This window comes from Doryrhamphus excisus, chromosome 18 (assembly GCF_030265055.1).
Source record: "Doryrhamphus excisus isolate RoL2022-K1 chromosome 18, RoL_Dexc_1.0, whole genome shotgun sequence".
In the NCBI taxonomy this organism is placed as follows: domain Eukaryota; kingdom Metazoa; phylum Chordata; class Actinopteri; order Syngnathiformes; family Syngnathidae; genus Doryrhamphus; species Doryrhamphus excisus.
Genome location: NC_080483.1, coordinates 10,607,621 through 10,621,886, shown reverse-complemented (window position 1 = coordinate 10,621,886; position 14,266 = coordinate 10,607,621). Strand labels below are relative to the sequence as shown.

At 40.3% G+C, this 14,266-nt stretch overlaps 1 protein-coding gene across 5 annotated transcripts in view; it reads right to left on the bottom strand.

The window, feature by feature from the left end:
* The window catches only part of LOC131106655 (cadherin-22-like), a 176,023-nt gene that overhangs the window by 20,249 nt on the left and 141,508 nt on the right, over positions 1 to 14,266 (bottom strand). For all 5 annotated transcript variants that reach the window (XM_058055931.1, XM_058055932.1, XM_058055929.1 and 2 more), the window contains one exon: positions 7,096 to 7,217. In XM_058055931.1, coding sequence (XP_057911914.1) covers positions 7,096 to 7,217 — 122 coding nt within the window. The remainder of the gene's footprint in view (positions 1 to 7,095; positions 7,218 to 14,266) is intronic.

The following is a 14,266-nucleotide window of genomic DNA, read 5'->3' as shown; positions in this document are numbered from 1 at the left end:
TGACATCTCAAATTTCAGCATATCGAGCCAATCCAATGTGATCCGTCAAAACTAAAAAAAGGTACATGCCAAAACAGACCTGATCTTATCTTCCCATCACCTTTCAAAAGGTCGTTTCAGGTAATGCAATTTTACAGGCACAGGAAAAACCCAGCACAGGAGCTTTATTGCCATCATAGGGATGAATGTATCAATATCTTTGAAAAAAAATAAGAACAGCGGTGAAAACCGAGGAAGTGAGCCTTGATCTGATGTTCGGTGTCTGAGTCCTCAGCAGGGGGACTGAGAATGAAGCAAGAAGAGGAGGAATGTGTGGGAGTTTATCGAGCAGCCGGTGTATCTCCCTCAAGCACAATCACCTAATTAGATTTCTATCTGGCGAACCCCTTTCTTGACCCCCTTAAATCTCCCGTACGGCTGGAAAGCTAGAGGGGGAGACTTTCACAAAAGTGAAGCCCGTTGTGCTGCAGACATGTGTGGCCCGTCAAGGTTGTGTAGTGAGAGGAAGGTGCATTCTATTTCAGGCTACCGAATACTACAATGAGGTAACACATTAATAAATACATCATGTGCTGTAATTGTATAAGTGGTGGTTATTTATGAAAAAACAAAAAGAGGATGGGCTGCTAACTGGAAGCAGGTGATAATTGGAGAAAGACTATTACTCCTTTGTTTATTGGACATGAATTGGTTGTGGTTTGTTGTTAAATTTCCACAAGTAATATTCAATATAAATACCCAGAATAGTTTTGTAGTTAGAGCATAGAAAACCTATAATATATACCTATAATATAACTTTTACCACTGGCATCCCTATAGTAACCTATACATGCATATCACACAATATAATCAGAGAAAATAAGCCTTTAAGACATGAACCAGGCCCATTTTCTGGTATATTTCAATAAATAATGTAGGGGGTTCAGAGTTGACTTTTAGCTGAAGTGTAGAATTTTCAAAACAAAATATATAACCCATTCATTTTTTTATTTTAGTAATGCTTTGGAATGGCTGCATGGTGGACGAGTGGTTAGCGCGCAGACCTCACAGCTAGGAGACCCGGGTTCAATTCCACCCTCGGCCATCTCTGTGTGGAGTTTGCATGTTCTCCCCATGCATGCGTGGGTTTTCTCCGGGTACTCCGGTTTCCTCCCACATTCCAAAAACATGCTAGGTTAACTGGCGACTCCAAATTGTCCATAGGTATGAATGTGAGTGTGAATGGTTGTTTGTCTATATGTGCCCTGTGATTGGCTGGACCAGTCCAGGGTGTACCCCTGGCTCCAGCACCGGTAAAAAATGAATAGCTGTGTCTCCTAGCTGTGAGGCCTGTGCGCTAACCACTCGACCGCCGTGCAGCCCACTTGTGGAGTTAATTACAAGAAATGAAATTAGAAGGTTGCCTACAGCCACAGCTGTCAACTGTTTTTTGTCCCAGCACTACCTAGAAACTACAACATTTATTTGCTTTAGTAGACCACCCACCCGGTCACTATAAGTAAATCTGGGTTAAAATTAGTTGAGGTGTTAATTGGAACATTTCGGAGCCATTCAACGACATAACATTTATGTAAAGGGATTATTATTATTATTGTGAAATGAATTTGAAGCAAACATGTCAATATAAACATGTCAGTATAAACCGCTTAAACTGATATATATCTGACAAGAGTATCAGATATGTCACCTCTGTATAAGTCCAACTACTTTTCCAATAGCTGTCAGGCTTCCGTTCTGTTGTCCCCAGCCACCCTTTGAGTGTGTTGGTTTGTTTTGCTACGCTGCACGCTCATTTTGGCGATTAAATGCAGTGCCTCACGTTTGCCGTGTGATGTGTACATATCAGACAGGCCTAACATTTAGTTTTTACTAAAATACTGAGCCATCAGAAGGATGTTTGCGGGCCAAACTGAGGCTGGATCTGTCACCATGACGCACTTGGCCAAATGTGCGATGGCAGAGTCGAGCTGACAGGTCTGTGTTACCTCAGGGGTCATACTTAGTATTTGGCTTTCCACCCGGCCCTCATTGCCATACACATGGCGCTATATGATATCTGTCCCTGCACATTTATTCAGGAAAATACCAAGAAGTGGGTGGAGACATGGGTAGGATCACGCGGCACCCTCACAGAGAGTTTGGCCTCTGATCTATCTCGCTACAATAGCCACGTTTACATGGACCCAAATATTCCAATTCCATTCGGGTTATTTGATCAAACGGAAAGAATGTAACCTTTGTATACACCTCATTCCGAAAGAAAAGTGCCAATCCGAATGAATATATAATCGGATTCACAGGGGTGGAATATTCCTTTCCCCAATCCGATTGAGGTAGTATCTTGTACCCGCTCAATCAGAAAGTTGTCAGACTGTGTTCTTCTTCGTGGTGTTTTTCTTCTTCTGTTGTTTATTGGCGGTTGGCAAGCAGTTTTCGTGTGCATTAGCGCCATCTGTGGAACAGAATCTAAACCCTTCTATACGCCATTCACAAGTCCAGTTTTATTAAAAAAAAAAAAAACATATCTATATAAAACATGTGCTGAGCTTAATTATAAAATATTAGCAAGATTGAATTTTATCTTTTCCTGTTCCCAGGTGGGGCGGCACGGCGGTCTAGTGGTTAGCGCGCAGACCTCACAGCTAGGAGACCAGGGTTCAATCCCTCGGCCCTCGGCCATCTCTGTGTGGAGTTTGCATGTTCTCCCCGTGCATGCGTGGGTTTTCTCCGGGTACTCCGGTTTCCTCCCACATTCCAAAAACATGCTAGGTTAATTGGCGACTCCAAATTGTCCGTAGGTACGAATGTGAGTGTGAATGGTTGTTTGTCTATATGTGCCCTGTGATTGGCTGGCGACCAGTCCAGGGTGTACCCCGCCTCTCGCCCGAAGACAGCTGGGATAGGCTCCAGCACCCCCTGCGACCCTTGTGAGGAAAAGCGGCAGAAAATGAATGAATGAATGAATGTTCCCGGGTGCGTTCTTTCAGCGAATGCTGAGATATGACGTAACACACAGCTCGAGACGTTCTTCGATTTAAAAAAATGGAGGCGAGCAATCGGCACTGGACTGCTGTGGAAAGTTTGTTTTTGATTCAAACTAAATTTCAAGACTGGACAAAGGAAAAACTGGCAATACGGAGTTATTCCAACAAGTGAAAACTCAAGTCGGTATCACGTGATGTTGGTGTTTACGTTTTACTGCGCATGCCCCATTGACTATTTTGGTTGATTGTAGCGGCGCATGTAGACATGCGATTGGAATATTCCTTTCCATGTATACCATTTCTTTCAGAAAGATTCCATTCGGAAAGAGAAAAACTCCTCATGTAAACGTGGCTAATGTGTCTAAAGTGTAAATATTTAGTGTGAGCACTAAACTCCTTCCTTCTGCTTGAGGAAGCCCTGCAGGTGCTCAATTGGGTTCAGGTCTGGAGAATACATACTTGATCTATCCATCACCTTAACCTTCAGCTTGCTCAGCAAGACACTTGTCAACTTGTAGGTGTGTTTGGGTTCCTAATCATGCTGGAAAACTGCCACGCAGCCCAGTTTGCCAAAGGAGGCAATCATGCTCTGCTTTACAATGTCATGATATATGTTAGAATTTTTGCTGCTGGAAAATTCAAAAAAATTAGCATTTTTCGAGTATTGAAAGGACTCGTGACTCTTGCCTTCAATTTAATAAATATTGCTGAATATCAGCGAATAATCTGAAAAACCCTAGCATGGACAGCAAAGTTTTATCCTTGACATTCACAGAAAAATACAAAAAAACACAGCAGCGATAGACACAGGCTGTCTCTAAGGCTGAAAATTGGCGCTTGAAATCCTTTCAGGCAAAGCCAATGGTTATTTTCTGTTAATCCCAATTCCAACCCCCTGCAGGAGAGCACAGACAAAGAGCCTATAGAACAATCATCCCAGAAGGTTGTAGATACTGTAGATAGACACGTGGTATGTGTCGCCATGAGGCCATGTTGCCGCACTCCAGGAGAGAGTCTCATCCCATTTGCAGGGACAACATGGATGTCAGGAGCACCCTTCTGTGAAAAAGTTTGGAAAGTCGAGGCAGGCAATTTGACAGTTGATTTGGTTCGAGTTGATGTGAAATATAGCAGGTGTTGTGTGGGCTCTTAATACATTCTGCCAGCGTATTGGGTCTCAACGCTCTGCAATGAACAAAGCAGTGCAAAAAATGCTTTCAAACTTGATATTTTTTCACTGCTTTTCACAGTAGCCAGATGGAATAGAGAGAAGGGAACAAACGTGCATGCATGAGGCAAGTAGAAGAAACCAATCAAAACTAACTGTACTTTAACTGGAGACGAAGGATATGTTGATTGATTTATGTGAACTGCTGGCTTCATTGACATAATCTACTGCTATATTTTTACGTCCTATTTTAAAAGATCAAACATTTTATTTTATTTTTTTTTATTTATTTAAAAAAAATTTAATTTTATTTTACATTTTTATTTTTTTATATATTTTAAATCAGGGGTCTCAAACACGCGGCCCGCGGGCCAAATGTGGCCCGCAGGACACTAGTTTGAGGCCCCCGCCTTGATATGAAAGTTTAATGTTAGTGCGGCCCGCGCAAGTTTGATATGGATGCTGTATGGTATCATCAAAAAAATATTACGTTTGATTAATGTTCATGTTAAAGGTTAAATAACTGTTAATAGTTATCCTCCCTATTCGTGTGGAAGTGGTAAGTTTTTGGCTATTTAAGTTTAAAGGAAATAACTTGAAGGCTACCGTTTAGGTCGCTAGTTCTCTCGTTTGCGAGTTAGCATGTGTCTCAAGACCCTGCAGTTGCGCAATATGTTGTAAATAAAAAGAGTATAAATGTGACTATAGTCGTGTTTTGTCATGTCTACAGGGCTCTAATAATGCTTTGTTCATTTTAATCTGAAAAAAAATAATTTGTCTACCCACCAACTATATGTGGTTTCTTAAGTTTTTATTATTTGCCGTTTTATTATTATTATTATTATATTTATTCATTACTGATTGATTGATTTTCTTTATTCTTGATTTGTTTATTCATTTTTCATCTTATTTTGTGCAGAAAAAAATCAGGACCAAAGCACTGAAAAAGTTTGTATTTTTTCTGTTTTTAATAAATGCGTTTTTTTTTTTTTGGAAAACCTGATGCGGCCCAGCCTTGCCCAGACCCTAGCTCCAGTGGCCCCCAGGTAAATTGAGTTTGAGACCCCTGTTTTAAATGCTTGAAATAGACTTCATATATTACATGCAAACTGCTGGCATCATAAAACTTAAAAAGTTAGATGAAAGACGTTAACCGCTTCAATATAAAAGTAAAATAGAGTAAAACTACATTGTTTAAAATTGTACCAAGCAGCCATGACAGTGACGCCATGATGATTGAGTTTTGTGTGACTTTCAGGTCTTTATTGTGCAGAATTTTGTCTTTTTCCACTCGGAATACCAGCAAGGCCACGCGGCCGCAGCCCCATCCCTCCACCTAAATCAAAACCGTGTTTCACTCAGACACCCTGTTACCTATGAAAATAACAGAGGGAAAAAGACTATTGTTCCCCTCAAGGCCCCCCCTTGCGACTTCCCCAGAGACTGAAAATGAGCGCGAGGAAGCCTTTCGCCAAAGGCAAACATATTTTCATTCAATCCCAGCAGCCAAAGCCGGCTCTGAAATCTCCACCACCACATAAATAGCCAGAACAGACAAGTAAAAATTGATGTGAATAACCTTTCATACACAACCCCAACCTCCCATTCTTTTCCTGTACATGTGCCTACGGTTGCTAGTTAGGCATTTCCCTATTTTATATGAAATGCAACTATCATTCTCAGTCCTTTTGTTGTGCAGTAACACTAATCGTCTTTGTGTGATCAGGTGAAGGTTAATGCAGGCTTCCTCCAGGTGGGGGGTTGGGGGTGGATGAAGAAGGTGGATGGGAGGGGATTGGAAATGTTTAATAAGAGTCCATGAGGACAGACCTGAGCCTCATTACACATGTACATAAATGCAGCTTGTGGCATGAAAAAGTACCCCCGCCCCGCTGTTTTGTAATTGCCTCTATGTTTTGAACATGTAATCAGGTCCAACTTACTGTAGCCCATATAACCGTTTTTTATTTTACTTTATTTTGTTTGCTATAGCATTGGTTGTTATGGCGTTTTTAAAATGGACTCCAACTAATGTACATAAAATGTCCAAAATAATATTTGTAGTTGCAGTAGAATAAAACAAAATTGCTCTCAGTACTCTGTTACAATATTATCACAGTTGTCATTGAATAAAATATTGAATAAAATTGAATAAACATTGAATAAAATATTTAATCATGATTAATCACATTTTGACCAAAGTTAATTTGGAATTAATGACACTTCTAGCAATTGTAGATAGAAATAAGTTTTTATCTATAATAAGTAGGCATGTAAATCTCTTTGCGGTAAACAATTTGGTATTTTAGCTTTAGCTTTTAGCCTTGATTTAGCTCTGAATGAATGTATGGATGTTGTATTTTAATGCATAGTTTACTCTGTTTTTACTCAACTCTATTTTTATTTCTTTTTTCTCTACTGTAAAGCATCTTTGAGTACTCTGAAAAGCGCTATACAAATAAAATGTATTATTATTATTTTATTATTATATGCAACTACAATAACAACATAACATTTTATGTAAAGGGATATCAATTTTGGAAAAAATATGGGTCATTATTTCATTTAAAAAATTATATACATTTAGAAATTATAATGTGAGCAACTTTGTCCCACATTGTTTGACAGTCTTGAACGCACCTTCTAATATTGTCCCACGCTGTACAGATAGACGACTGTACTGTATTTTACCTTTTTCCCTTCACCTCATTTTTGGTCCCAAATGGTGATTCTATGTTGGAATACATGAAGGTAAGATTTGCTGGGTGGTAATGCGTATATTTGTTCGTTACACAACCTCTGAAAAAGGTACTAGTCAATGGTGGGTCAAAACTCAAGTTAGTGCATTATCATTGACAGGCCTAAATATTATATAAAGTACATAATGATGAGCATGTTGTGGTGATTTGTGGGCCCAAAAATGGCTATAAAGTACACATTTACCTGGCCTGGCTTGGCATCTTCGCATATGGAGGCCTCGTAGGGTGTGGCCAGTTCTGGAGGATTGTCATTTACATCCAGGATGCGGACACTCACTTCTGAGTGCGACATCATGGTGTGGTTATCTATAAAGAGAAGAAATAAAAAACAGGTCTATTGAGCGTCTCCTCCTGCTGGTGAATATCTCTGTTGGCTTGAATCAGTGTGGGTGTCTCTAAAATGGTTACTTCATTTTGGAAGTACTGTGTTGTGTGTGTGTGTGGAGCGGAAACAAAGTCAAGACACTGACACTGACAATGACAAAGCACAGCAGAGGTGCCAGCGTGCTGACATTACAACAAGCTGGCTTGTACACACAATAATGGGGTAATATCATGGCAGTGACAGTCCAAAACATGGTTGCAGCAACAAAAGTAGAAGCAAGAGTAAAACAAACTCCTAGCTTTATTTATTAAAAGCAGTGTTTTGTTCTCTCAGGCAAAACCTCAAAACAGGCACTCCAATTGCATGCATAACACTTTATGGCATCAAACCGACAACATATATTTCAATGTATCATTAAACCCTGGTGCAGTATTTTTTTATCATGGACCAAAGGCTGCACAGTAAAGAACATATGCATTAAGAAAAGGTTTGATTGGACAGCTCAAATGTTAGGAACTCAAACTTTTGTCTCCTTAGTTGATGTTATATTTAATTTTCTGCTATATTTACACAAAACAATGCAATTTAAAGACCACTTTTGTTGCACATACACACAAGGAGAGAGCAGAGCAGAAGTATTTGATTTACATGTACAATGATGCATACCATATTTTCTGGACTATAAGTCGCACAAGGCCAAAAATGCATAATTAGGTAGAAAAAAACATACATAAGTTGCCCTGCAGTATAAGTCACATTTTTTGCGGGTAATTTATTTTACGAACTAATTGACCAAAACCGACATTACATCCTCTTGGAAGGCAAGTTCTAATAATAAAATAATAGAGAACAGGCTGAATAGGTGTAAGATATGCTAACACAATGCTTATTCAGCTACACAAAAATAAACATGAACAGAAAAGATGTCCAGTGTTTATGTGACATAAACAGTTTTTTCAGTCGCAGGAACAACCGAGCTATGAAAAAAAGTGCGACTTATAGTCCGGAAAATACGGTATATTATTTTTCAAATCAGCGGCAGAAACATGTTTTTTTTTCTTAAATACTAACAGTAAATGTATGCATCCACAATAATACCTTGTGAATTTATTGTTGACTTGGTGCTCGGGTAGTTGAGATAGTAAGTTTTCATGTTGTCATAATTGGTGTCTATGCAAAAAGTGGACCAAATACACTTTACGCAATACTCAGTGGGTGTCTTCATCATCTGATGATTGGTTTTGGAGGCCTATATAAAGGCCCAAAAAAGGCCAGCATTGTTAGTCCAGCGAACGGCATCATGTGAACGTCTCCGGGCACTGGGTGTGGTGGAGGCAAGTTTGAGCTACAGTGACAGGCGGGTTGTTCCCATCCAACAATCAGAAATCTGAATGAACGCCACGAGAGAGAGAGAGAGAGACAGACATCAGGTTGCAACACCTGCATGCCCTCCACAGTTCTCTTAATTGGCTAAAATGGAAATGTGGGTGGTGTGAGCATGATATATAATTAGTTCTAAAGCTACTTCAAAAATTGTTTCACATCTGATTCCGTCTTAATTTGTCCAGTTACCTCATCAAACATTATGTACAGTGCAGGTCCAAAGATTACATAATTATGTATCTCTGTGTGTGTGGCTTTGAAACTATTTCAGGTTAGCGATGGAAAGGTAATGAGAGAACATTGTCTGAATGAGAGTCGTGTTGGCTTCAGGTATCCTGCTTAATTAGAGGTCCTTCAACGGATACTTCAGCTTATCGCCATTCTGGGCACATATCTGAAGTGTCATCAAACAACAAAAAAAATACTTTTATGAACAAGCCACTAAGAAGTAGGAAAAACTCTTGACAATTAAAATGAAAAGTGATGTCAAGTGTTGGCATTGCAAAAATACAGCAGCACTTATGTGGGTGTGCATTCTCTGAACAAAAGGCTCCTTCCAACTGTGTGATTGCAACAGTGGACCAAATTGCAACATTACATACATATGTGAGCTATTACACAGATTCTTAAAAATGTAGCACACCAAAGCCCAAACAGCACTTCAGTAAACGTGACTAATTTGATTAGAATACTGTATCATTATCATGTTGAACCACTGAAGTCCTGTAGATGTCAGCAATGCACGTTTCAGAGTAATCGCACATCAAGCTCCATTTCATGGCAGCTACATCGACTCGATCTGATGGGTCACTGCCCCACTTCCAAGCTCACATTGAATCCGCGGCTGTCGGAAGCATTCCTGCTGTGCAGGAAAATACGGCTATTGTTTACAAGAACTTCCTGTATGCAAGGCTAGTCTACTCTACATAGACAACCGCTTTTGCTCCATGACTTATATTAATTAAACACAGTCAGGACACTCATAAATCGTAACTTCTGACTACACACGACCAAGTAATGTTGGAAAGTTAGTCGGTTAGTCAAATTTACCCACTTTGTAAATCAGACTTTTCATATTACATGACTCCAATATGCGTTTCATAATTTGGGCTTGGGGCTGCACGGTGGAGGAGTGGTTAGCACACAAACCTCACAGCTAGGAGACCTGAGTTCAATCCCACCCTCAGCCATCTCTGTGTGGAGTTTGCATGTTCTCCCCGGGCATGCGTGGGTTTTCTCCGGGTACTCCGGTTTTTTGTCCATTGTCCATAGTGAATGATTGTTTTTGTGCCCTGTGATTGGCTGGCGACCAGTCCAGGGTGTACCCCGCCTCTCGCCCGAAGACAGCTGGGATAGGCTCCAGCACCCCCGCGACCCTCGTGAGTATAAGCAGTAGAAAATGAATGAATTGGGCATGAAAACGAGCCTACTATGCTTGCGGAGATGCAAGCTTGTAATAATTGCTTGCACTCTTCCATGAACACAAATGGTAAGCTAATAATGTAACAAAACCGTCATGATACATGACATTCTCTGAGCGTATGTCATTTGAAATAAAACTTTATTTTTCCTATACATTTTAAAGCAGAGGTCTTAAAGCCGTAATTTTTTTATGACCTCCTACTTGACTTCAAAGTTTAGTTTGAGTGCAACCCACACTCCTTCGGGGGATGGTGAAAGGGACCTCGCCGAAAGGAAGGCAACTCTTTCATTGGGTAAGCAATAACCAGTATTAAACTTGCAATGTGTATTGGCTGTGTGGGGGAAACTATTAACTATTAAGTATCTCTCCAAGGTTTTCTCTGTCTTTCACTTACTAATTTAAGTAACTGGTTAAGAAGATGTGTGAAACATTACAGTGTATACAAGACAAAGTATATATGAGAGACAGCTGCTCTGTGTTCTAAAGTGAGTCCATATCGTGGTCCAGGAGTGTCGCAGCAGCTGATGAGAAGGCCGTCCTCCACTAATAGCATAATCCTCACTTCAATGCAGCCTTTTTAATGGGCCGCATTGTGGCCGAGCGGGAACCAGAACAGAAAGGCGGAAAGAGCTCCGCCGGCGCAAGATATCGTTTGTGTTCTGCTAATTTTGTCTTCTCATTATGTGGCTGTCCCCGCTGAGCCCTGATGAAAAAGCGGCAATCATCTCATGTTACACATTTTACATTTCAATTTCCAGAATTGAAAACAGATGAAACAATGGGAGAGTTTTCCCAAAGTGTGTGTGGGGGGGGGAGTTATTCAGCAAGACGCATCCATTCACATGGACCGAGTGGTGCTGTTCTAAATGTGTCTCCTGATGTAGGACAAGAAAGAGAAGACAAAATGGATGTGCTGCATTGTTGGCATGCTGACCAGCTGTTGTCAATGTCCATCACTGTTCTGGACGTCTCTTTGGATACAAAATTATGTGCTCGCCATGTGCAGTGTCACACTTGTTTAGACCAAATAACTTGACAATATTGCTACATGTAACTGCTGCTGTAACTATCAACAATCAGGTTGCCCCACATGATCAGTCGGGTTTGACAAACAGGTTGTAAGCATGGTCCCAGCTAGGGTTGTCGGGTGGTGTCTTCGCAAATACTCAGTGGGTGTCTTCATGATTTGAGGATTGGTTTTGGAGGCCTATAAAAAGGCCCAAAAAAGGCCAGCGCTGTTAGTCCAGCAAACGGCATCGTACCCCATCTGTCATGTGAACGTCCATGTGTGGGCCCTGCTACGGTGGTCAGATGGTGTCTTCGCCAATACTCAGTGGGTGTCTTCATGATTTGAGGATTGGTTTTGGAGGCCTATACAAAGGCCCAAAAAAGGCCAGCACTGTTAGTCCAGCAAACGGCATCATTCCCCATCTGTCATGTGAACGTCCATGTGTGGGCCCTGCTACGGTGGTCGGGTGGTGTCTTCGCCAATACTCAGTGGGTGTCTTCATGATTTGAGGATTGGTTTTGGAGGCCTATATAAAAGGCCCAAAAAAGGCCAGCACCGTTAGTCCAGCGAACGGCATCTTACCCCATCTGTCATGTGAACGTCCATGTGTGGGCCCTGCTACGGTGGTCGGGTGGTGTCTTCGCCAATATTCAGTGAGTGTCTTCATGATTTGAGGATTGGTTTTGGAGGCCTATATATAAAGGTCCAAAAAAGGCCAGCACTGTTAGTCCAGCAAACGGCATCATGCCCCATCTGTCATGTGAACGTCCATGTGTAGGCCCTGCTACGGTGGTCAAGTGGTGTCTTTGTCAAGATTTGCCACGTTTCACCAATGTGGAATTGGGCAACTTTCAAGCCGGTTGTTGTGCAAAACATTGTTTGGAGTGAGCCCTAAAACTACGTATCTCCAGACCAAGTTCCGTATAATGATGAATCCCAGGAGATTTTGCAGTTGACATGATTGACAGCTCTCTGTGCACAGCAACCTGAACATGTGAAGGAACTTTATGTCCAGTGATGAATCCATATTGGATCATAGATGGAAACATAACTAAATGCAGTGTGATGGTGTGGGGCAGCATCTCCCTCATTGGGAAAAACAAGGCTCGTCATTACTGGAGGCAATCTCAATGCAAAGAGATATTGAGATGAGATTTCACAACAAATAGCAAAATGCATATCCCCAAAGTCTGGGACCGAACTCTATCCTCCAAGATGAGGATATTATGAAATGTGGGTGAGATGTGGGTTTTATCAGAGACTATCTCCAGAATTTGGTCGTAGATAGGATGAAAAGACCTGCTAGTAGTCCTGACCTCAACCCCATTGAACATTTGTGGTATAAATTTTATGTTTGTGGCAGTGACTACAAAAAACATATTGGCTGACTTGCAACAAATGCTAGTTGAGGAATGGGGTGGCATCCCATAGCAGTGTGTAACAGGGGTGACCAGCATGAAGAGAAAGTGCCAGGCTGTTGAGGTTGTGTGTGGTTCATCCACATGCAACTGAGGCTCCTGTTTGTTACAATAATCAATGGTTGTTGCCAATATGTCTTCTTTATTCAAACATCAATCATGCAATCAGCCAAATAACAGTCAATTGCAGAATAAGCTGTTTGGCACTGGTCGAGATTATTTGGCATTTTTTTCATTGGGATATATTCCGGTCCCACAAATGCTTGTTCCTTACAAATGTGGCACCGTTTAAATAATAATAAACAGCCTTTCCAACAGTACAACATGTATTGCCAAGAAGCATTATTACAAGGAAAACATAACCAACCAAACACAACCACACTGTCTTTTTAATGCTATTTTATTTTCTTTCCCAAAATCTGTAGGATTATATCTATCATGATGATTTTTTTTTGCAGGGACTATAATTTGTAGCTTTTTATATCCACGAGCAACAAATATTTAACCAGAAAACACCATCTAAATGTAATCTAATCTAGTCAAACCAAAGAATGACTGCAAATATAATGTGCAATGTACACAGATATAAAGATTCCCATGTCTAGCAATTACTAGTGTTTGCACAGGAGCTAGCTGATTCTGTTCTGCGAATGCCCAAACAAATGCATGGAGAAATGAGCGTCCGTGTTTCCAAGACGATATTAGGAGAAGAACTAGGAGAAAATGTTTTGCCACTATCAAGATTGAACAGCAACTGGGGGATGCAGAAAACTGCTCCTGGTTGAAACACATGTCACACACTACTTTTAGAGTCTAGATGAATCCGATAGACAAAGAGAAACAGATAAACAAAACATTACGCAAACTGGCTTGCACTAATAGAACACAGTGGTACTTCCATGTGGTTCTAACTTGTACGAGTAGAAGTATACAACATGATTGCGTCCTCTCTGGCCGTTCGAGGAGCATTGCGGAAAAAGAGAAATGTTTAGTCCATTTAATTTTGGAGCAATGACCTCCTGATTAAATTTGTGGCGGTGGACAGTGGGGACCTCAAAGGAAGGAAGCTTGCAATCTGAGTGTCCCTCACCAATTTATTGATTTTATTAGATTTTTTTCCTTGCTCTAACTAATATAACCAATATATCCATGCTTTCCCAAAAAGTCTATTGTTGTTATCGTTGAAAAAGTATGTAGCTTGTACTTTGCTTGTACACTCCTAGTGTCATTTGACCAAAATAGTATAGTATAATGTAATAATACTATATAAAATAAAATAAAATAAAATAAAATAAAATAAAATAAAATAAAATAAAATAAAATAAAATAAAATAAAATAAAATAAAATAAAATAAAATAAAATAAAATATAGTATAATAGTATAGTAGCCTTTATCCTGGTCACCAGGTGAGCCAGACTGTCGCCAGACTGACAAATGATAATAATCCCACAACGGGAGAACCACACACTTGAACTAAATAGACACAGGAGAAATTAGGGACAGGTGTGGGTGATAAGTATAACCAAGGAAGACAAGGCAAAGCAGGAAGTTAAATACAAAATAAGAGCATCTAAAACGTAAACTAAATCCCAGACAGGGAACATAAACAAACTGTCACGTGGGAACCTACACAGGGAGTGACAGTAATTCCAGTAATGGATTACGATAATACATTAAATAAATATATTGCTGAAAATTTTGAGGCCGGCTTGACTGTCGCCAGTACCAGGCATTAAAGTGAACAAATACATTGAAGAAACAATGTTGGTCTATTTTTTTTTATATTTTTATTGAAC